The 22,389-nt window shown below is 44.3% G+C and overlaps 1 protein-coding gene across 3 annotated transcripts; it reads left to right on the top strand.

Annotated features, from left to right (window-relative positions):
• The first annotated feature begins 1,620 nt into the window (after positions 1-1,620).
• Positions 1,621-21,785, top strand: SLC39A13 (solute carrier family 39 member 13). 3 transcript variants are annotated; one of them, XM_015631799.3, is made up of 11 exons: positions 1,645-1,691; positions 6,130-6,228; positions 7,420-7,719; positions 8,151-8,264; positions 9,896-10,014; positions 11,251-11,394; positions 16,397-16,486; positions 17,014-17,064; positions 17,301-17,433; positions 17,564-17,663; positions 19,104-21,785. In XM_015631799.3, exons 3-11 carry the CDS (start codon positions 7,452-7,454, stop codon positions 19,177-19,179), a joined length of 1,095 nt encoding a protein of 364 aa, XP_015487285.1. In that variant the 5' UTR covers positions 1,645-1,691; positions 6,130-6,228; positions 7,420-7,451; the 3' UTR covers positions 19,180-21,785. The 3 variants fall into 3 exon arrangements, with proteins under 3 accessions (XP_015487284.1, XP_015487285.1, XP_018862572.1); XM_015631798.2 differs by lacking the exon at positions 6,130-6,228 and having other exon boundaries at positions 1,621-1,691; XM_019007027.2 differs by lacking the exons at positions 1,645-1,691; positions 6,130-6,228 and adding an exon at positions 6,272-7,144.
• Positions 21,786-22,389: the final 604 nt, after the last annotated feature.

The following is a 22,389-nucleotide window of genomic DNA, read 5'->3' as shown; positions in this document are numbered from 1 at the left end:
AAAGCATACAAAAATCTTAAAGTCATTTTCAGATAACCCATATTGAACTGATTCTGTGGCTTGGGGGAGGCAGGAGAAGGCCCCAGATCCCTGATTTTTCTGTATGGATTTCTAGACTATCACTGAAAATTTCACTGCACAGCCACCAACTGTATAAAAGCTCTATTTGATGAACAGCAGCTGACACCTGATGACATGAGGTACAGAGCGAACATTTAATCCAGAATTCTTTCTGTGTTGACTTACAGCAGGATGTCATAAAAACTGAGAGCCTTGGAGTGACTTCCAGCATTGCTGGAATCAAAAGCAAACTCCCACTCATTTCACTGAGACCATAGTACCCCTACTGATTCCAACAGTTGAAATTCTCAGTGTGGCTTGGTTTACCTGAGGGGTTGCCTGTTGCAACTGTGATAATCACAGCTATGATCCATCAGCACAGGGAACTGTGTCACTGGAGCAAGGCTCAGGAAGGCTGAGGATAGCTATTCAAGCAGTAGGAAGGCAGCTGTGAGACACAAAAACCATAAATTGTACAATTTGAGAGCAAAATACAAAATACTTAAAAGTTTGCTTTCAGAATTTGGCTTTCTATATAAACGTTTTGTTTGTAACTAAGAAAGATATAACTTATCTTTAATTGCATTTGCAGCACAGCAGCCTGTAGGACTGTGCTGCTGTTGCATGAATGCAGAAAGAGCAGCTAAACCATTGCAGGCGACTGCGGCTGATTTAATTCCTAGCTCCTGCTCCAGGGCATGACATTGGTATGATGTAATGAGACTCGGGTGAAACCGTAGCGAGAAGCACCAACATCAGCACTGCCTTCTTGGGAAATAGGATTCATTCCGAAAACTGGAACGAGAATCAAGTTCTGCGTCTCAGGGAAAATGGTAGGAGATGGAACTTAAAGGTACATCAGTACATTTTGGAAAGTATTGAAAACGGTAGCTTGGCTTGTATGAAGATAAATCTTTATTCTCTTCTGACCTAGTTTCCTAAGCACACACAGTTTCTGCAAATCTCTGCAAGAACCGCGGGTAACCTTCACCACTAACAGAACACCAGTGCTTAAGGAGCTCTGTTGTTTCACAAGTTATCGTGAGGGATGCAATAAACGTGTGAGGAGGAAGCAAGTTTGCTTAAAAGTCACTATCTTTGAAAAGCATTTCGAGGCTCAGTCCTCAGCCACACTTTCTTCTGCTCTAACAACTTCCAGAAATTCTGCTCAAACTCCGGTTTCACACTGTGCTTGTCTCTTCCCATCTGTAGCCCAAAGAATTTATAATCCATTTAGGGAGATTAAAAAAATACGGAAAAAAAAAATCTCAGCAAGTATGTTCCAGAAGTCCGTGTGTCGCACAGCACGCGCGTTTGTGTCCCCGCAGCCCCCCTCGGGGATGTGTACAAGCACACACCTCGGAGCCGCGAGGGGCTGTTTCCCAGGCTCTGTGTGCCCGTGGGCAGCCCCGCTCCCGCCCCGCCTGGACGCGGCGGCGGCGGCCGGAAGCGCAGCACGGCGGCGGCTGCGGCGGGTGCCCGGCGGGGCGGCGGCGCTGGAGCCGAGGAGGCCGGGACCGACGTGGCCGGCCGGGGGAGGCGGAGCCGAGGGGCCGCCGGGCGGGGCAGGCCCGCGCCGAGCCGCGGCTGGATGGCAGCGGCGGCCCGGGGCACGGCGGCGGTGGCGCACGGTAACTGCGGCCGGCGGCCCGGGGGCGGGGGTCACGGGGCCGCTGCTGCGGTGCGAGGGGGGACGGCGGGGCCGGGGGCGGCAGCGCAGCTCATCCCCGGGCGGCGGGACGGGGTGAGCGGGGCCGGGCAGCGCCACACGCAGCGGAGCCGAGTCCGGTTCTAGGGGAGTCCGGCCGGGCCGAGAGAGGGACAACTTCGGGAAAGACGCGGCGGGGAGCGGCTGGCGGGGCCGCTGCTGCCGGCAGCCGTGCCCCGGCCCGGCGGGACCGTGGGCTGGCGCGCCACCCGCTCCGGGGGCCGCGGCTGCCCCCGGGCTCCAGGGGCCGGGTCCCCCCTCGCAGCCCGCCCTTGCCGCAGCTCGCCGGGGGCGCGGAGCCGGGCGGCTGCCGCTGCGGGCGTGCCCGGGGCTGCGAGCGCAGTCCCCGCGGGACGCAGCCGAGAAAGTTTTGGAAGTCCCTCCTCCGGTAGACGGTGCCGCGAGAAGGTCTCGGCGCGGGGGCTGCCCCGCGGGACGCGCGGAGCGGGGGGGCCGGGTCTCCGCGGCCACAGTGGCACAGGGACCCCGGGCGGCACGTAGTGTGCTGCTCCAGAAAGGTGCGTGAGCAGCGCTCATTACTAATCCGCCCCGCGGCAAATGTGTCTCGCTTTTCATCGCTCAGCGTTCCCCTAATGGAAAACCCGCGCTGTCTGTCCCGTCCGCCGCGATGTCAGAGACAATGACACGAGCGGGCCCGCCGCGTTAATCGCCTGCGGGGAGAGCGGGGCCGGAGCCCGGCGAGGGCAGCGGGAGCGGGGCGGTCTGCCCGGCCTGTGCTTCGGGCTGCCACGGAGAGTGGGCTGGGAGGAGAGACATCCCACCCAGCCCAGAGGGAATGAACGCCACTGCCTGGTCCTCAAACTTCCCTCTCATCCTACGGATGAAAGGATGCAGGATGGGGAAGGAGTCGCAGTCTCCCAAACTCCGTTAGCGTTCAGTCTGTTTCAGATGCCTTTCTTGCCAGCTCGTAGGTTTCCCCCGGGTCTGTAATCTGTTCTGACCTGCGACCCCATTGTTTGTAACGCTGTGCACCCCTAGCTTTTAGCACGCGCTGTCATTTGCAGAAATGTGAGTCTGTGTAGAGTGTTTTTTTATGAGAGGGATGGGGCAAAAGGGAAGGGTCTCACCAGGGCTGTGCATTCCTCAGAGATAGGCAGTGATTCAGAGAGAAGGGAATGCTCAGGGAGTACTGGAGACCTTTTGTGCTTCTGCCGAGGTCAGGGTTTCCAGGAGGAATTCAAAACTCTCCACAGGGCTAATGGAGGGAGGTGGTTCATGCTGAGTTTTTTGGCTGCAAATTATGCTTCCTCCCTGGAAAATAACTTTTTTTCCATTCCATGCAGTACTCTTTCAACCGTAAGACCAGGCAACTGGCTTCCAGGGAAAACACTTGTAAAAAAAAGCCTTTTATTTTATTTTTTTTTCCTTTCAACAACATCTAAAATGTTATTATGTGGCAATGAGCAATTGCACCGAGAGAAGAAATTCTGTGGTCTGAGAAGGCAGAATGTCTAGGAAGAGAGTAATAGATAGAAGCATGGTCATCAGGTCAATATTTCATTTTCTCTTTTCCAGTAGGTTTTTGCTTTGGCATTTTAATTTTGTCTATGTTTTCTCAGTCCCTGCCTGCTACAGAGGTGCTCAGTGAGCGCTGTGAAGTAAGGGGAGCACTGGGAGCCTCATGCATCTCCTGGCTTGGTGTGCAGCTTCCTCTGCTCAGGAGCATGTAAATGGCAAATTCTCATTTATTTGTTCTTTCTGGGCTGGGAAAGCCTAATGGTTATTCCAGGCCTGAGGCTGTTGCAGGAGGAACTGAGCAGACCTGAGTCCTGCAAGCTCAGAGATGTGGAGAGTGATGTTAGTGGTCATGGTCACCAGGTTGTGAATTGAACACAGCTGGGAGCTGTGATCCCAGACAGAGAATTGTCAAAACTGATAAATAAATGACCCGCTGGCTATTTTTCTCCCAGAGTTTCCTGCTCTTAAGTATGTGATAAACCCTTCTTGAGAAAACACATCTCTAAACCTGGTTATGCCACTGCCTCGTGAGCACAGATGTCTCTGAGAACCTGCAGTGCTTTCTCTAGAAATTTCTCAAGACATTCTCTGACTGGATTCCTAAAAACAGATGCTGTTGTCTAAAATTAAGGGTAGGTAGAGACTTCCTCCATCCTTTGCAACTGTTCTGACAGGGTATTATTTTCCTCTTGAGCAGTTTTTTCCTGTGACTATGTCTTCACTGCTTATTTTCTTCCTCTTAAATGTTTGTCATAGGCGCAACCAATTTGAATGTTTGAATTTTTTTTTTATTTTTTATTTTTTTTTTAACAAGTGGTTATGATGTGTTAGGAATAAGGAAATGCTGGGAATATGCCCTAAACAATTAGCTGGACACAAGAAGCAGTTCTGGTGTGTCCTGGACAATACACCGAGTTTCTCATAGATGTTTTATAAACATGAGGAATTTATTGCATGAGATAGGAGGTTGTTCCTGAGGCATGATGTAATGATGGTCTGGCTGCACAGGAGTAAAGAAATGTGCTGATTTTTCCTCATGTGGGTAATAGCAGAATAAAGACCTGTGGGCCACAGAAAGTTGACCAATACTAATGTGAGTTAGGGGGAATCAGTTTCCTACACCTTTTTACCCATTTGTTTTCCACCATCCCCTTTCTGAGGAACCTGATCCCTTTCTGTGGCTGGAAGAGCAACATGAAGCCAAGTATGCAGACCTTTTTCAGAGTTCTGGACATGCCCTTTGTCTTGTGTGCTACTGTGTCTTAGTCTCTAAGACCCTTTCAGGTGTCCCCTGGGACTTCTGTGGGTTGTGAGTGTGGAGAATGAAATTCAAGAAATCGACCCGTTGAAATAATTGCAGTGTTTACTTTTCCAGATAGATTTTCAAAAGCTGTGACAATGTTACAGAAGAGATCTGTGCTGCTTCCCATCATTGCTGAGCTATGTGTGTCTGTTGCTTCTTCATAGGCATGTATAGTTGTATAAATTCTGATTTATTTTCAGTGTGTTCCTCACAAAGTTCTCAGTCATTTTATAGGTCTAATCCTATCATAAAGGATGAGGACATTTATCAGGCCGACTCCAGAGGTGGATGGGGTGTAGGCCTGAAGGACTTAAAAGAAGGGATCTAATCCTTGTAATGAAATGGTATCTGCATTAGCTGTTTCTTTTTCTCAAAATTAAAAAAACCAAAAACATAACCAAACCAAAAACACCCCAACAAAAAATAGTGCTGGAGATTCTGCATCCTAGGTAACCTGTTTCAGTATATCCCCACTTCATCACTATGTATATTTGTTTCTTCATATTCAGGCTAAATCTTGTTTACCATATGAACTGATGTGGCAAAAGAGTTGGGCACTTTCCCTTTTTCTTGTGACTTTTAATGTATGCAGACTGTTCTGTTCCTTTGGTGTTATCTTTCTAAGACTAAACACACCCAGGTCCTTCAGTCCTTTTTCCACGTCATGCTCTCTACACTCTAGTTTTTGTTTCTTTCCACTTCAGTGTCTCAGATTTTTGCATGTGTTTTATGAGGAAGAATATGTGGGGCTGGATGTGGTCTGTTGGCTACAGTGGCACTGCTACTTTGTGCCAGGATGACATTTACCCTTTTTGTAGCAACATAAGCCTGCTGGTTTGGAATTAATTTTTCAATCAGTGTGTGCTTTTTTCTTTGTAGCGTGTTGGAATTAGTGTTTTGTCATTTCCATTTGATTCCACACCTGCCTCCCCTGCCTTTAGTGTACTGTTTTGTACTGCTCTTTACTGAGATTGGTTTGATAGTAGGTTGGTTATAGGTAGGTGTGGGGTTCCTGCAGCCAGATCTAAACACTGTGATTAGATGTCCCAAAATCCTGAGCTGGTTTGAAGTTGTTGTATTGAGGGATTTTTTTGTTGTTGTTGTAAGAGAAAAGTGATAGCATTAGCAGTCCTTGCTCAACAAGCCAAGCCAGTGTCTTCACTGATTCCTTCTTGCATCCCTGCTCCTGATGTTCATGGTCACTGTGCTTGGAGATTGGTGTTCTCCTTCAGAGAAGCCATGGGACCCTGTCCCTTAATTTCTTTCTGATTGCTTTTGATTGCAGCTCGGCTTTCCTCCTGCAGTGTTTTTGTTCAGGGACTGAAATTGGCAGGGGCCATGAGTTAAAAGTAGATTTTCCTGCTTGTTTCTTCTGATGCTGCTCACTGGTAGAGTCTGGTGTGAGCATGGAGAGGTGATGCTTCTTGAAGGAGGGGGGGACAAGGGGCAACACCACCCTTTTCATCTACAGTCTTAGGTTGCCTCCAACACCCTGAATTTTGTCTTGATAATTTCAGGTCCCCTTCTACCTGGCTGATACTTAATGCTTTGATATCTTTATCAATTTCTTATCTTATAGGTAACTACAAACTGATCATTTAATTTGATCAAGAGTCCTTCAGAGGATTGAAGTTACTGGTGTGTAACTTCTCCCACCTTTTTTTTTCCTTTTATAAAGGTAGGTGAGGCATGATGCTTCTCCAGCCTTCTTGTGGCCTTCCCATACTTCTGTAAATTTTCAAAGATGGTCACTGATGCTTCAGAGATTAAATTGGTTTCTTACATGCTTTCAGGTGAATGCTGTTACTACCTCTCAAGAGCTGTTTTGTGAACATTTGTTAGGTCTATCTCTTTCTAACCCACCCTTTTCTCCCATTTCCAAATTAATTTTGCTTGCCACATTTCACTTTTTGTTTTGGAATATAAGGAACATTTGTACTTCAGCTTTTATATCATTTGCTTTCCTTCCCTCTCTGTCAATGAGTGTAATTATCTTTATTTTTCTCTTCTAACTTGCTCTCTTCTCCAGTCTTCTTGTGACTGCAGAGCTCTTATTAACAGCTGTGCTGATTTTGACATCTAATCCAGTATACTTCTACAAAAGGATAAAAACAGGACAAGCAGATATGATATTTTTCAAGTACACTTCTGTTCTCCAGCTCTTCTCATATCAGGGAATTTCCTGAGTCTAATACGAGCTTTAGCCATTTAACCATTAACAATCAATAGATTTGGCTTTCTGGTACTTATCCTGTCTTTGGATGAGTGCATGTAAAATTTTTCATCTTTTTTGGAGAAGTGCGACCACACAAGTTACCTGCTGATGAAGGGTCATATTTGTTTGTTTTGAAGCTGACCCTCACTGGCCCCATGTGGATGGGTGTCTGCACTTGTGTCTGACGAGATGGTGAATAATCTACCCTGTTCCCCATCTTTTCACCACTCATGAGTTTACAGGGCCTCTATTATGTTGCCTGTCTTGCATCTTAATTTTTCAGGGGTGCTGTTCCACGGCAAAGAGAAGACTTACCTGGTAGCATCTCTGGTCAATACCTTTTGCTGAAGCCTTGGGACACTGAAGGGCAAGAACAAGGGTACTTGGAGTCCTTGTCCAGCCCATCTGAAGGGAAATAGTGAAAGCCTGATGCTTTCCCATGATGTCTCAGTTTCATACACCCATTGATAAACAGCCTCTCTGGCCTTTAGCGCTGTGTTGAAATCAAGAAGAGTTACAGGTGTTCCTCATGGGTATTCATACCTGTGCTAGAACACTGAAGGGAAGGCTTGGTGTCTCCAAGGCTTTTCCTCTGGGATGGTGGAACAGAGGATTGAACATGTTTTCAAGACTGCTTTCCCCTTCTCTTTTCAGAGATTGGCCAGCCCGGCTGAGACCACTTAGCAATGACAAAACAAAAACTCCTGCTTGATGGGACGCTCTCCTTGTTCCTGATCGCGGCCTGTGAAGCTCAGCAGCTCCCGAGAGGTCATGTTGCTGCTAGTTCTGGTTCTCTGTGTGACACGGAGGCAGAGTCTTGGGGCCACCTGTTCAGCAGCGAGCGGCTGGATGCTTGGATCTGTTCTCTCATCGGTTCCTTCATGGTGGGGCTGAGTGGGGTCTTCCCCTTGCTGGTGATCCCCCTTGAGACAGGAGCTGCGCTGCGGTCAGAAGGTAAACCTGACAACTGCATTGGCTTTTCTGAAGCCAGATGTCCTGAGATGTGACAGCAGCACAGTGGTGAACAGGACCTAGTCACAGAAATGTTCTCTAAAATAGAAAGTCTGTTTTCAGTGCTTTAATCCATACCTGTGAACTTGAAATGGAGTCCTTTGACAAATGTAAACCCTGGATGGAGCTTGTACTGAACAGAATTTTACCCTGCTTGGTTCAGGACCCTCCCACACACTATTGTCCTAGCCAAATGGTGCAAGGGCTTTTTCTTGCACTCCATTTGGTTTGTGCTCTCTACTTCGAAAGCTTGCTTTCCAGATGCTTCCAGTTTGGGTTTCTTTGTGCAAAATCTCAGCTGGAGGTGTTTTAGTTGCTGGCTGAGTAGTGATCAGATTTTTGCTTCTTGTTTCTTCTTTTTGGTTTTTTTTTAGCTGGGTCACACCGTTTGAAACAGTTGTTGAGTTTTGCCATTGGTGGACTGCTGGGAAATGTGTTTCTCCACCTGCTTCCTGAAGCCTGGGCCTACACATGCAGTGCAACAACAGGTATGAGAGCCTTATGTGCCTGGAAGCAGCTTGTGCTGTGCCTGTTTTGAATCTGTTCTGCTTTGAAAAGCCCAAGCTCTAGTCTGGGTCTGCCCAAAAACTGGTCTAGGCTGGTATCCTTTTTCAAGTAATATATAAAAGCAGATGCTGAGGGAAGGATGTGAGACTAAAAGACCACACACTTAGTACTACATTTTGTATTTAGGAGTCCTCCAGACTTTGAAATTAGAGGCTTTCTCAGTTGGCCATGGTTTCTCTATGGTTAGTAACTTGGAATGGTTTTCTTGTCTATTAACTTTTCTTATCATGTCTTGGACTCCTGTAAATATCTGTTGGTTTTCCTTTGGTCCCTTCTGTAAGGAAAGGGAATGCTTCTTTAACCTGGTGGGAAGTTATGAATGTGTATGTGGTCTGGTACATGAACATGTTCATCATCTCAGTTAGCAATCAGGTGCCCCTTTTTTACAAATCTGTCCCTATAGTAGTGTTATTCCTAGAACCTCTTTTTTGGCACTAACTGGGGCCCCTCTGTTGGATGCTTTTGATTTATGGGTGCTCATGTGTTGCAGACTTTGCTCCATGAGAAGTCATGGAATGTTGTCTATAGAGCTACAATTGAGATTGGAGAGTGGGGCAGGGGAAGAAAAAGGAAATGGAGTGACAGAAACTTGTGTTTGCCAGCAAATTAAACACTGAGTTGGTATAGACCTTGTGGTATCAGTGTGGTTCCTTCATCCCTCAAATAGCCAGGGTTGCTGAAACCTATAATGTTTGTATCTCTGTGCTTCAGCAAACTGATATCATGAAAAGCAATTGCTGCTGCATCCCACCTTTTGAGAAACCAAAAAGTAGTTTACTGCTGAAAATGTGAGAGAGGGAAGACAATGCCCTGGGTTTCCCAGACTTTCTTGCACCTATGTCTTGGGGTTTCAAATCTTCCAGGCCTTTAGTCCTCTTTTTCCTCACAGCTCTAGGACTGTCAGCAGAACCTGCTGTACTTTTTTTTCACCCTTTCTACAGTGGGTCCCAAATTACTCTGTCTTCCTGCTCAAGCTTGTTTGCTTCTGCCAGACTGTCCTGAAGCATAAAGGTTTCCTTGACCCATGTAAGTCCTGTTACAGAGTCTTTCTGTTCTTCCAGTGCAAAGCAATTTCCATTTCTGCAGTGAGGCTGAATGGATTATTGCCTCACAAGCTTGGCTATAATTGAAAAGAAAGTTTATAGCTTTGGGCATAATAACTTGCTGAGGTGTGGCAGAAAGGGGAAGGTGAGTTTCTACCTCCACAAGCAGATTTCATGTCAGGGCTTGCTCTGCAGTAGGTACAGCTGCTGGATTTTAGTTGATGTAATATTCACTTGCCTCTGGAGCTCAGGGAAATTCCCAGGGTTGTCAGGAAATATTCTGTGTTGAGCTGATGTGGAAGAAAGGTTGGTGGCTCTCACTCTGAGTGTCTCAAGATGATGGTATCTGTCAGATCAAGAATGAGCAAGTTAAACCAATCTGTTTGGAGATGTGTTTGCTCCTCCTACCTTACAGGGAGTTTTTCCGCTGTCATTTATTTTTTGTCTTGGAATTGCATGAAAAACTACCTACTTAATAGACACATAAAGATTTCTCTTTGGTCCTTCAGGAGAAGGGCAGAGCTTTCAGCAGCAGAAGCTTCTTGGTCTCTGGGTGATCATTGGTTTCCTGACCTTCCTGGTGCTAGAGAAGATCTTCCTAGAGAAAGAGGAGGAGTATCCTGGTGTGGTAAGTTAGCAGCTTGAGGGGAGGGAGTGCTCTTATATTTGAAGCTCTGTACTAAATACCTCATCTGCCTTATCTGACAGCATCAGGCAATTATCCTGTAGCTGTGAGTACCTTGTCATTGCCCTTTGGGAGTTTTTTGCCACTTTTTGCCACTGGTCTGTAGGAGTAGGTTTCAGGCTTTTGTTTTGTGGTTTTAACTGAGATTTCTCACTTCTGGTTTGGTTTTGTTCTTCATGAGGTAAGTGTAACAGAGGGCTCCTGTTTTGTGGGGACTGGGAGCTGGAGCGCTCTGCAAATAAGCTTTTTGCTCAAGTAAGCTTTGAGGGGTGGCAGCTTGATGATGTATGTTCCACTGACCCATTGTGACTCATTCTCTTTCTGGGATCTCAGTCAGGACAAAGGCCAATCTTCTTGAAGATGTCTTGTTTATGTCCTGGACCAGATGCTTTTTTGGGTTACTTTGTGTGGGTAAGGGGTTTATGATTGGCCAGGTAATCCTAAATTCAAAGGAGTCACCCAGCTGCAAAGGGGTGACATAGATGAGGTAGCAGAAGATAGCTCCAAGACAGAGGAGAGCACCTAGTCTTCAGACATCTCACAACTCCTAGTTGCAGCTCCTTTAGACTGTTCAGTCCTTGCTGTGCCATGACTTTTGAGAGGTGAAACTGAAGGTCAGGCACTACATAAGAGCAATTAGGTGTTAACTTTGACTCAATGTGAGACTTTGAAGGAACTTCATCTCCTCACTTAGAGAGAGGCTGAAATGCTAGATAAATATTTTGTTGTTTGAAAGATGATAATCCCAGCTATAGAATAATTCTGTAGACTTAGTTATGCTGATGCACTGGGGAGAGCAAGACTCCTTTTCCTCATCTCCGGCCCAGATGGAGTTGTATTTCTCTGGGCAGCAGCTGCTAACAGGAGGGGCAGGCTCAGTTCCTTATCTTTCTAGTGGAATCTATCTCATGCCAAGGGATTGTGACTCCAATTCCTCCTCTTTCTATTTCTCTTGAGGATTGGGAAGTCTTAGCTCTTGTTGTCTTTCAGGGCAGATGTCACAATGCTCTCTGAATCGATCTCATTTCTCGCTGTTACTACTAAACTGGGGTGTCAAAGCTTCTGAGTCACATTGTAAGGACAAAAGGAATTAAGGGTGAAGCTTGGATTTCTGATCCTGATTCATGCTCATTCATCACTGAAAAAAACTCAGTGGCAGGTTTGTTTCCCCAAATTTAGGACTGTGATTCCAAAGCACCATCTGGAAAGATTCCCAATGGAAGTGGCTGTCCCCTGCCGAAGGGGTCCTCTCAGTCCCAAAGAGCACGAGCTCAGTGTAATGGCTCCTCTCTCCAGTCTGGTCCAAAAAACAACAGAATCAAGGTAAGAGACCCACAAACTCACCTTCACTTTTTAGTCAGGAATTGTCTGTGGAAAGAATGTGCTTGAGTGGGGAACTCAGCATTTGAGTTGTGCTTAATTTTGCTCTCTCAAAGTGTGTCCTGGTCACAGCAGGGAGGAAATAGCAAACGTGGAGAAAAACTACACTGCAGTTTATGTGGAAGAGGCTAAGTTAATAATATAAAGGCATAAGTCTGATGATGGTTTTTTTTGGCTGAATTCTGATACCAAAATACAGAATTTCATGTTTTGTTACTCTATATTTTGTAGTCAGTATGTCTTTATTTGCTTAATTTTTTGCACCATGATTTCTCTGTTCTCTACAGCCTGCATTGTACTGATTCTGAGCTGCACTTTTCCTTTTAAGGCACCTTTTGGAAGTGTTTTGACACCTTTAAGAAATGTGTTGAAGCTACCCAGTGTAGAATTTAAAAGTTCAGTTTCTCAGATTATCAGTTTACCTGCTGCCAAAAAGGACTTCTTGTCCACTTCTGTCCCCAAACCTGTATTTCCCATCACTTCCTTTGCACTGGGTCTCATCTGACCTCACAGTGAGCCTATTCAGGGAGCTAAACAGGCAAAGGATTTGCTTGTCTACACCCACACACCCACCTCCCACCCCCCGGTCTATTTCTCTCCTAACTTAACTTCTTGAATCAGCTTGGCATGCAGACAGGCTGCCTGTAGTGCTGGGATAAGGGAGATCAGCTCATAGGCTCATAGGCTCTGGAGGTGGAGGAGGAAGAGCCCTGCACCATTGGAAAGTGGATAACCTTTACATTGGCTTGGCTTTCTGTTCAATGTTACTATCTTTGTACTTTGGAAAACCCTTTTCTGGGTGAACTCTACAAGTGAGAGAGTAAACAACCACTTTGGTGAAGGAAGACCTGCAATTTGAGTTTGAAAGCCCATAAAAATGTGCAAGATTGTATGAATGCAACGATGGACAGAAAGTGAACTAGCCTAAAACTGCATATGTGGTCAGGCAGAGGCTCTTCAGTCTTTCTATTTTAAAGCTGTTTTGCTGTAACTTTATAGCTCTTCCTACAGAACATGAAAGTTATGCTGAGGTCACTGAGTATTTTTGACATCTGTCACATTCATGTAATTTGTACATAACACTGCACTAACTGCAAGGTGCCACGTGGATGGTTCCAGAAGTGGTAGTAGTGAAGACATCAATATTACTGGGTTATGAAACATTGTGCCCTAATTTTGGAAGGGTTTATATAAGGAACTATAGACTACAGATTTCGAGTAGAAATGAAACACTGATAGGTGATACAATTGCTCAGGACATGGTCCTAATAGAAAAAATAATAATGTAATTAATGCTAATTTATATGATTTTATGTAAGATAAATTCTTATCAGCAAGTCATTTTTCCTGCCTCTTATTCAGGCATTAAATAGTTTAATAAAGGCCATGACAAATGTACATAAAACATAACTTTCTCCCCCATTCTAATCAACTTTGCTAATATTAGCTGTATTAGAAATCTGTTATTCTATGTTATCAAAAGGGACTGGTTTAATGCAGCCCCCCTCAAATCTGTTCACTGGTGGGTTATGATTTTTCTAAGTCATTATTTATAAAAACAGTATTTCTTCACATTTGCAGGTACTGTGTTACATAAATGGCACATTGTGACTGCATGAAGTCAGCGATAGCAGCTAAACTGAGCAACTTCATCAAAAGTGCTGAATTTTTAACAGGTTTTGATACATGCAATTATGAGGAATAGATTAAGAAGGACCACAGATCATATTTACAAGATAGGGATAGTTTCTAGTAGGTCAGTGCCTTGGAAAAACATAAGAGGATTGCAATATGAAATTGTCTGAACACGTTCTTCCCCCATAATGCTACAGCCAGGAGGATGGATGAGTAGGAAATAATATGTAAGAGGAGAGGTGAGAGTTCTTCTTTCTGCATAGCAATAGTGGAACAACTATCTGACTTTTTCCAGTAGAGCCATTCCAAATATCCAAAATACTACTGATAATTTGTAAAGGAGCCTGGAATGAGATGAAACAATATTTTAAGTTTGCAGTACATGATAAGTGTCTTTCTTTGGTTCAGCTCTGTAGTCATGATAGATCAAGGGTGACTTAGAGTATGCAAATACCCATGTTTGAGGAATTACTAAATTTGAATAGTTACAGCTATAGCAAACAGTAGCAGACTAGAACACAGAGACAACTCTCTAACTGAGGGAAACTTGCCAATGGACCAACTTGCCTTAGAGATAGCAGATTTTTTATCACTTGTGAGCTGTAAACTGTGGTTTAAGCTGCTCTCTACAGAGTACATGATATCTTAAGAAACAATGAACTTTATGCACAAATTAAATTCTTTCAGTTGTGTTATGTGGAAGGCTTCGACAACCATGGAGAGCCTTTCTAGCTTTAAAATCCTAACACATCTGTTCAGTTTTACAGATGGTTGTCAATATGCATGAATTAGAAACCAAAGACTTAATGGGTATAGTTTTAACTTTCTACCTTCTGATCTTATAATCTGAATATTTTAATAGTCTTCCCGGTAGGGTGGAAATTATCAAACCTACCAAGATACTCCTGCGTTGTTAGCCTGTTTCCTTAGGCAACAACATAAGCAGTCATTCCATCTGTCTGTCCATCTGTTCTGCCCTTCATTTTCAGTAACTTTTGAACCCATAATTAATTTTCCTTGAGTTCAAGAGAGGATAGGAGTCTTGAGGGTGATCAGATTTCTGCAAGTTCCATAAAAATCAGCATGGCAGTAGAGGAGGAATGCAAAGGGATGCCCTGTTGAAAGCAGCAGTTGGAACTCAGGTGCCACGTGCTGCCTGGCAGATGCTCCTGGCTGCAGCTGGCCTGGCCTGCTGGGGACAGGGATGCCACACCATGTGTTCTGGGCAGGGCACCTGCAGGGAAGTGGTGCTGCTGGGAGTGAACAGAGTAGGTACTCGCGAAGGAAAGAGTGAAATCCATAGCATGGCAGATTTTTTTGGTTCTTCTATTCTCTCTGAAACCCCTATTTTTCAGCAAACAAAAAGGGAAAGATACTACTTAAATGAACAAAGTCATTCTTTGGGACTTAATGATTAGTAGGTTGTAGTGAGTTGAATGTTGTCCACATATGTGTTAGAACTTCTGCTTTTTATCTGCTGGTAGAATTTGTCCTAGCTTGAAAATGTCAGGTGGGAGATCTCCTTTGCATGCAAACATAGATCAGTTCTGTCCCTCATTGCAGCCTTTATTCCCTCAACAAGTGAAAACATTGTGTACAGTACTTTTGCCTTGCTTATTCTTTCTTTCCCCCTGTGGCACATGGGGTCCTGGTTGATTTGTGGAAGTCTGTTTTATTACACAGTGACATTAATTCTGAAGCATGAACATAAACACTTCATCTGGCTGTGCTCTTTATGTGCAATGAGAAAATCCTATTAGGGATTCGCAGAATGTAAATGTCAGAGGCTCATAACTGTCAAATCAACCCAATTTATTTCTGAGCACTCCAAAGCTTTGCTTCTTTCAGTGACAGCTTTTGCCCAAGCCACTGACAACAAAAAGTCATAATGTTTTAATCATGAAGTCTATTTTTTCCCTATACGGTGGTATGGGAAAGCATTTTTGTGTAAAACTTCTCAGAATAATTATTATTATCCTGTGGGTAAAACACCATCACGTAAATAAAACAACACGAAAAGGAGAATTTTAGTCTCGGGTCTGCCTGCATGCATCTGTTTGTGTTGCCTTTCTTACAAAAACATGCAGGGATCTTTTCCATTCATTGTGGAGATGTTACTTAGATTATTACTTAAAAGTAGGTTAGGTTCTGCTGAATCCTTAATTTTCATATTTAATCATCAATGCACTTTAAAAAATTAGATAGAGACAAGGAAGAGCACAGGACCAAAAAGAGCTAATGAAGTCCATCAGCACTTGTGGTTGTCCAGCTGAACTTTGGCATCTGATGCTGTGGTGAAGAGGTTAATGCTCCACAGTTTCCAGTCTCTCCACTCACTGGATACTGCCCTGTATCTGGAGTTCTTGCAGTCCAGAGACAGGTTGATGATATATGGGATAACACCTGGTTTGATAATAAACTGAAGTGCCCTATAGTGAACTGCAGTATCTCAGGACCAACATGCAGTAGTTTTTGTTAAATCTGATGGAAAAAAAGCCCAAAACCTGTGAGCTAAAGAGCTGGAGTGGTACCCTCCGGTAAAATTACTTTAGGTTAAATACTCAGATTTTGTCAGGAGATGACCCTAGTTAGAATGTTAGAGAATTTTAATATGGAGATGGACTTCTGAGGAAGGCAGCTGCTTTATGCTTATAATTTTAAGAAATGTGTTTATCTGCAAATGCTGATACATGCTATCCAGCCTTCTAGTAGGTGTTTTTTTGGTGACTGTCATCACTATCTTCTCTTTTGATTCTTTGTTAAGGGAAAGCAAACCCACAAGCACGAATTTTTTTGGTACAATGTTTGAAGATTTATTTAGTTATAGAAAGTAATTCCAGCAGCATTTGTTCTGTTGCATTGTTTTTGCCAGCTTTTGAAGAGGAGATATTTAACAGTTGGATATTAAAGTACATGACTTGAAAACAAGATCAAGTCACATTTGAATCCAGTCACCTGTGTAAATTAAGTCAGTGTTACCTAAAATTGCTTTGGCTTAGAATTAAACATATTCTTGCATTTTGACTTTCTTCTTTTTCTTTTATTTTTCTGTTTTTAGAGCTCTTCATCATTTGCATACAGTAATTATTCTAATCTCAGACAATACTTGCTTACCCTAAAACTTAGTTTACTCTAAAACCGAAAATGACATTTAATTTGTACTCAAGCACTGATACAGTTTTTCAGCAGAAGCATCGTGCTTTGTCCTTTCCCATCTGATTGTGACTCCATAACCCATGTCTAAGCTGTGTCCTTGTTTTTATCTTCTTACATCTCTTCCTTTATCAGGGGCTCTTCCTTCTCTTTGCAGATTAGTGGGTACCTCAATCTGCTGGCCAACACCATTGATAACTTCACCCATGGCCTGGCAGTAGCAGCCAGCTTCCTGGTTAGCAGAAAGGTAAGGTTTCTGTCCCCAGCTGTGTACTGAAATGGAGAGGCCTTGTCTCAAGTGTGAAACCACTAAAAATGTAAAGGAGTTCCTTCCTATTTGCTGGAATTTTCTGAGAAAATACAGGCTACAGTAAAACCCAACCCTATCCTGATCCTATGATGCAGAGCTTCTTTGAATTTGGGACATGTTAGTCATTTGTACTGGCATTAGGGGATGGATTAGCTCATCTACCCTCATCTACTCAAAAGGCAGTCCAGAAATAACATGATGAGGATGGTCACCTCAGAAACTGGGACACAGACAAGGCAGAGATGTTTAGTGCATTTTTCTTTGGTCTTCAACACTGATGATGGGCTATGGCATCCCCATTGCCCTGAGCTGGAGCACCATGACTGTGAGAATGATGAACTCACAGTCAACCCTGCACTCATGGGATCTACTGCTCCAGCTGGATCCCTGTAAGTGTATGGGACATGAAGGGATTCATCTAAGAAAACTAGGATTGTTTCCTTATTGCTTTCTCTCTGCTGCAGGTTGGGTTCCTAACCACAATGGCCATTCTCCTGCATGAAATCCCACACGAGGTGAGAGGGCTTTGTATCCTGCCATCACAAGGGGGATTACAATCTGCTTCCTCTACTAAGAGGAGGTCTGGGTCTGGTTAACATTTTCTTGTCTTCTTGAAAGCTGCTCCCTCTGGGGAGACTGACAACATTGAAAACCAGGAACAGTCTTGAAGCACTGGCCTTGTTGTGAATGATCTTTGTGACTGAGAATTTAGTATTCAAGTTTATTGACTGTCAGCTCTTGGTTTTCTTAGGTTGGAGACTTTGCAATCCTGCTTCGGGCTGGCTTTGACCGCTGGAGTGCAGCCAAGATGCAGCTTTCCACAGCTCTGGGGGGAATTCTAGGAGCCTGCTTTGCAATATGTTCTCAGTCACCAAAAGGAGCAGGTAAGGTTCCCTGGGACCTCTGCAGAAATGGGGGGCAGGAGGCAGTGTCATCCTTGTGTATCTTCTTTCCCTTGTGTTGTCTCCCATGGCTCTGTCTCAGTAATAACCAAAGCTTTCTGTATTTGTGCAGGAGAAACAGTAGCCTGGATCCTCCCTTTCACTTCTGGAGGATTTTTGTACATTGCCTTGGTAAATGTTGTGCCTGATCTCCTGGAGGAAAAGAATCCTTGGTAAGTGCTCCCTCCTGTTCCTCTGCAGCAATTTGTGCTGCCAGGGGGCAGGGATATATCCCTTCCCTGTGCCTCTTCTGCAAGAGTGTGAATGCCAGCATTCCAAATCCTATGGACAAGACTGGACTCAAAATAGACTGCTGTGCTATTTATTGCATTTGTGGGACTACAAAGACCCTCTGTAACACAAGAGCTTTCACCTGGGTGAGTCCCAGAGATTGTGCTGGCAGGGCCAGCTAGAGCAGGTTCCTGGGAAACGTGTCCAGTAAGGACACCACTGCCCAGTCTGTTTTCAGCTTCCAGCACATACTGGTGTAGAGATTGTCTGAATCAGGGCCCCACAGAGGTGTGTATGTTTGATAGCCACATCTGAATCTATCATTCCATGCTTCTCTCATCCTTTTCTGACCCTATCCATTAATTAGGGCCTCTGCAACCTCTTCTTGGCAGCAGTTTGCAGGGTTTGACTGTACTAAGTGATGCTTCTTAATATTTGGTTTTTACACTCTTGCTTATTGATATTTTTTTTAATTAGGTATCACTGTTGCTGTGTGAGTATAAAATAGTTTTCTTCTCTTTATCACTCAGCATTTCGTAGTCTGTCATTGTATTCCATCTCAGACATCTCTCTTCTGCACTGGTATATATATTCCAATATATTTGGGTTTCCTTCATGTATTATTTTAGTTTCTTGCAGTTTAATTAAGGCTGTAGCAGATCCAAATCCAGCTGTTCCATAGTAACGGCCCTCTCAGATCTGCTGGCAGAGCTGCTCCTGAATGTTTCCTCCTGTTTTAATTGTAATAAGACAAGTAACTTTAGTAGTTTAAATAAGATGCCTTGATTCACCTAGTTAATTTTGACTGAAACAGTGCTCAAAAAAAACCAGCTCCACAGTTCTATCTGAGGAGATTGGAACTTTTTGTGGAGAAGTGTTAATTTGGGTTGGTAACCTCTTGTGTTGGCAGAGGTTGTTGGCAGAATATGCAGAAGTGGGCTGCACACAGTCACTTCAATCCAACATAAACCCAAGATAGTGCTAAAAGAATGGTAAAATTTATTTTTTTTTCTGTAACTATAGTTGTTAGCTGGATGAGTGTCTAAAGTGTCTGTGCACATGCTGCATAAGTGCTGGTTTCCTCGTGAGTGAAAGGACATGAATATGTATCTGAGTAGCTGCATGACTGAATCAGCTTGAATTGATTTGGAAGCCTGGAGCGGGGCCTTGCAGCTGAGTGGAACAGCTCCCTGCCAGTTTATAGACAACTTCTTTGCTGGAGGTGCTGGGAGGGTCTTATCTGTGTTAGTGACTTCATACAGCTGTTGTGTTCTCCACGTGGTAGATTTGGAAGGGCAAAGAACAAATCATTGCAGAGCTCTGTGCAGCTGCCTATGGGGATTGGTCTATGGCTCCTTTTAATTTTGCTGTTTCTTTCCCAGGAATTCCCTGCAGCAAATTCTGCTCCTGTGTACGGGCATTACAGTCATGGTGCTACTCGCGCTCACAACTGAGTGACCTCTGCTCAGACCTCGTGATGCCTCCCAGAGCCACCACAGTGACTCTGAGCTTTACAAAGCAATAAGGAACACTAATGTTACTTCCTACGTGTGTGTGCGCAGATCTGGCTGCTAGTATGAGAAGCAGGTGAGAGAGAGGTCTGGCTGTGCAAGACTTCATTCCCTGGCTCTCCTATCCCTGTTCTGCTAAAATCCACACATGAGGGCTTCTGTTCTTTTTTTGTTTGGTTGGTTTTTATGGGGCAAAAGATACACTGGGCAGAAATGAACTGAACAACTGCTCCACTTATGAGTGAATGATGTTTCATTCTGATGGAACTGCACCTCCCAAGCTCTTGCGTGAAAACAACAGAGGTGATTCCTGTCGCTGATGAAGATAAAGGATTTTTCCTACTGCTTTAAGGGCTGGAGGTGGAACAGGCATGACAGAGCAACAATAAACAGCTTTAGCCTGGACCCCTACCCACGAGAAGTTGATGGTGCTATGAGATAGAGGGGAAGAGACCCTTTCCAACTTGATCTCCAGCTGTTCATTGACACTACTTGTTCCTAAAGGTAGTATTGGCCTCAGCAGTCCAGCTCTTTTGGTCTATTTTGTTTACATTGAAATTGAGCCAAAAGCTTGAGGCACTTTAGGGTAGGTCACTACAATTAAATGACTTAGCTTGGAGATTACTTGCCTCAGCCCTAATAGCCAGCACAGCCCAACTGTTTATCTGATAAATGATCAGTAAATGTTTCTTCAATTGCCAACTACCAGCTCGCTCACATCTGCAGGGAAAGCCATGTAGCTGTTGTGACTGAGCTCCCTCTCCTCATAACCATCAGTTGAACATGCCTCTGAGCCTGCTCATGAGACCTGGTTCATGCACCATCTGCCCCACGCCGTGTTTCAGAGCTTTCTTCAGGTGTAGCATGTTAGACCTGCTGAGCATGCTGCAGCACCCCTAGACTGTCATGGCAAGAGGGGCTTGAACACTACAGCCTGGGCAGCAACTGAGAACTCCTGGTTAGCTTTTCCTCTGTTCAGTGTAGACTATTTAAGAGCATACTGTAGATGGTAGCCTATTTCTGGGGTTCTTACCTCAGATGAGTGGAGCTCATCTGTTGAGGACGAATGAATAAGAAGTATTTTAGATGGGCAGGTTGAAAATGCTGGTGATAATATTTTTAAATAAGGTGAGAAAGGGATATGAAAGGGTGACAATAAGTATGCTTTAAGAGGAGTTTTCTGTTACGTGATGCTTGGGATAAAATTTTTGGCAATTTGAGACCAATAAAAATAAATAAAATTTCTAGTGCTTTCCTCCATCCCAGCTTACGGGGCTGACCAGGCCATAATTCCACAGGGATGTTTTATTGCCACAGAGATGTGCAGCTGCTAGGTCATCCCTTCTATAGAACTTAAGTTTGCTCTGCTTAAATTTGTTTAAAAACAGGTCTAATTGAGCTAGCAGAGTCACTGAACACTAAACAGGTGCCACAGTGTGGTTTACACCAACTTAGCTCAGTCTTTTAACAGCTTTTGTGAAGCAGTACAGCTTTCCAGTCTGCCCAGGGCCTTACCAAGAGGGCTCATGCATTAAGAGGGCGATTTGGGTCAGAGCAGCAAGGCAGGTATGCTGCCCACAGCAGAGGCATTACTTCCCTAAGAGATTTCTGAACTGTTGACACAGTTCTTTTTTATGACAGCTCCTGTCCTACTTTTCAGTGAATTCTGGAGAGCTCATGCTTGCAGTTCTGTCTGCCCAGGAACTGCTGTCAGAATTTTTTTCAGCTTTCCTTTCCCTGGACTTATGTTCGTAACTAGTTTCACTGCAACAAGGAGGGAGGCTTAGTGCAATTGTTTATTCCTCTTAACAAAGTTGCCTTCCTGTGCCAACTACTCTCTCCATCATTCAGTTGTCCTGTGGTCTGAAGGGTAGCATCCACTTCCTGCTTTCCTGGAAGGATGATTAATCCAGTTAGCCTGCAGGGACTGGGGGAGTATGCCAACCCTCTGGTTCTAGCTTTGGGGGTTCCTCCTGCCCAGGGACTGCAGCTAAGCAGACCCTGTAACAGGGCTCTGGAGGAAGCAGGCTTGCACAGAAAGCTATGCCTGCTGTTTCTCAAGATGTCTTTCCCAAAATAAGGCTGGCATTTAAGTTGAGGCATTGCCAGGTGAGTGCCCATGAGTTGGCGTTGTTGCATCAGCACTGAGCCTTGCCAAGACTGAAAACCACAGTCAGGATTTTATACTCAGCGTTCAGGAATGTGAAGTGGATGACACTGAAGAAAGAATTTCTGAGTTGTTTTTCTTGGCTGCTGTCACAGGCATGGATAGTCTGTGGTTCTTGGGAAGATACCCTGGTAGGAGGTAGCATGGGGCTTGTGGGAGGGAGGGGTTTGATAGATTTCTACTGCATCAGCCCTGGGGCTGGGGATTGAGAGCCTTGGGAGGAAATGGAGCATCACTCCACCATGTTTGTCACTTTTGGAAATGCAGAGAGAATTGTATTTTCTAGCTCTATTTTTTCAGCTGCTCTTATGCATTTTCCCCCTTCATCTGTATTGGTCTGCTCTGCACGGAGACAATAGAGATGAAATAAATGGTTTTCCATGTCAGTTTGTGTTGTTGGGTTATTTTGTTTGGCTGGTTTGGGCTTCTTTTTGAAGTTCCTACTTTCCTTTGATTTAAAAACTCAATTCAAATTAAATTTAAATTACAGAGACATATCTCTGGTTTAGTCTAGAGGAGTCTGGACACTGGGTTGCTCTCAGACTTTCCCCAGACTTTCACAGTTGAAAGAAAAAGTTCTATTCCAGTTTCTTCTTCCTGCTGTCATGGAACTGTTATCCAGGAGCAGTGTGGTAGAATCATAATTCTTGACTGCTGCTCTGGGTTCCCTGAAAAGCATCACTAAGTAAGTTTCTCCTCTTTCAGGGGAAAGCTTGCATGGTAACTTTATTGTTCAGAGAGTTTTGTAATCATACTTGACTGTAATCAGTTACTTTTTAAATCAAAAATCCTCAAGGCCTGTCTGATTTCAGTTAATGCTAAGCTGGATACCTGCCATTTAGGACAAAGGTGCAATCTTCAAATGTTCTGTGTTCCAGTTGCCCAGAAAGGACAAAAAGGAAATTCTCTACCCTTCAAAAACATGGGTTCAGAAAATGTCTTATCCCACACTTCATTTGGAAGATTTTCAGCTATAAATGGTGCATTTAT

The sequence above is a fragment of the Parus major genome, chromosome 5, assembly GCF_001522545.3.
Source record: "Parus major isolate Abel chromosome 5, Parus_major1.1, whole genome shotgun sequence".
In the NCBI taxonomy this organism is placed as follows: domain Eukaryota; kingdom Metazoa; phylum Chordata; class Aves; order Passeriformes; family Paridae; genus Parus; species Parus major.
The sequence above is the reverse complement of the archived record's forward strand: the minus strand, read 5'-3'. Positions and strand labels throughout refer to the sequence as shown.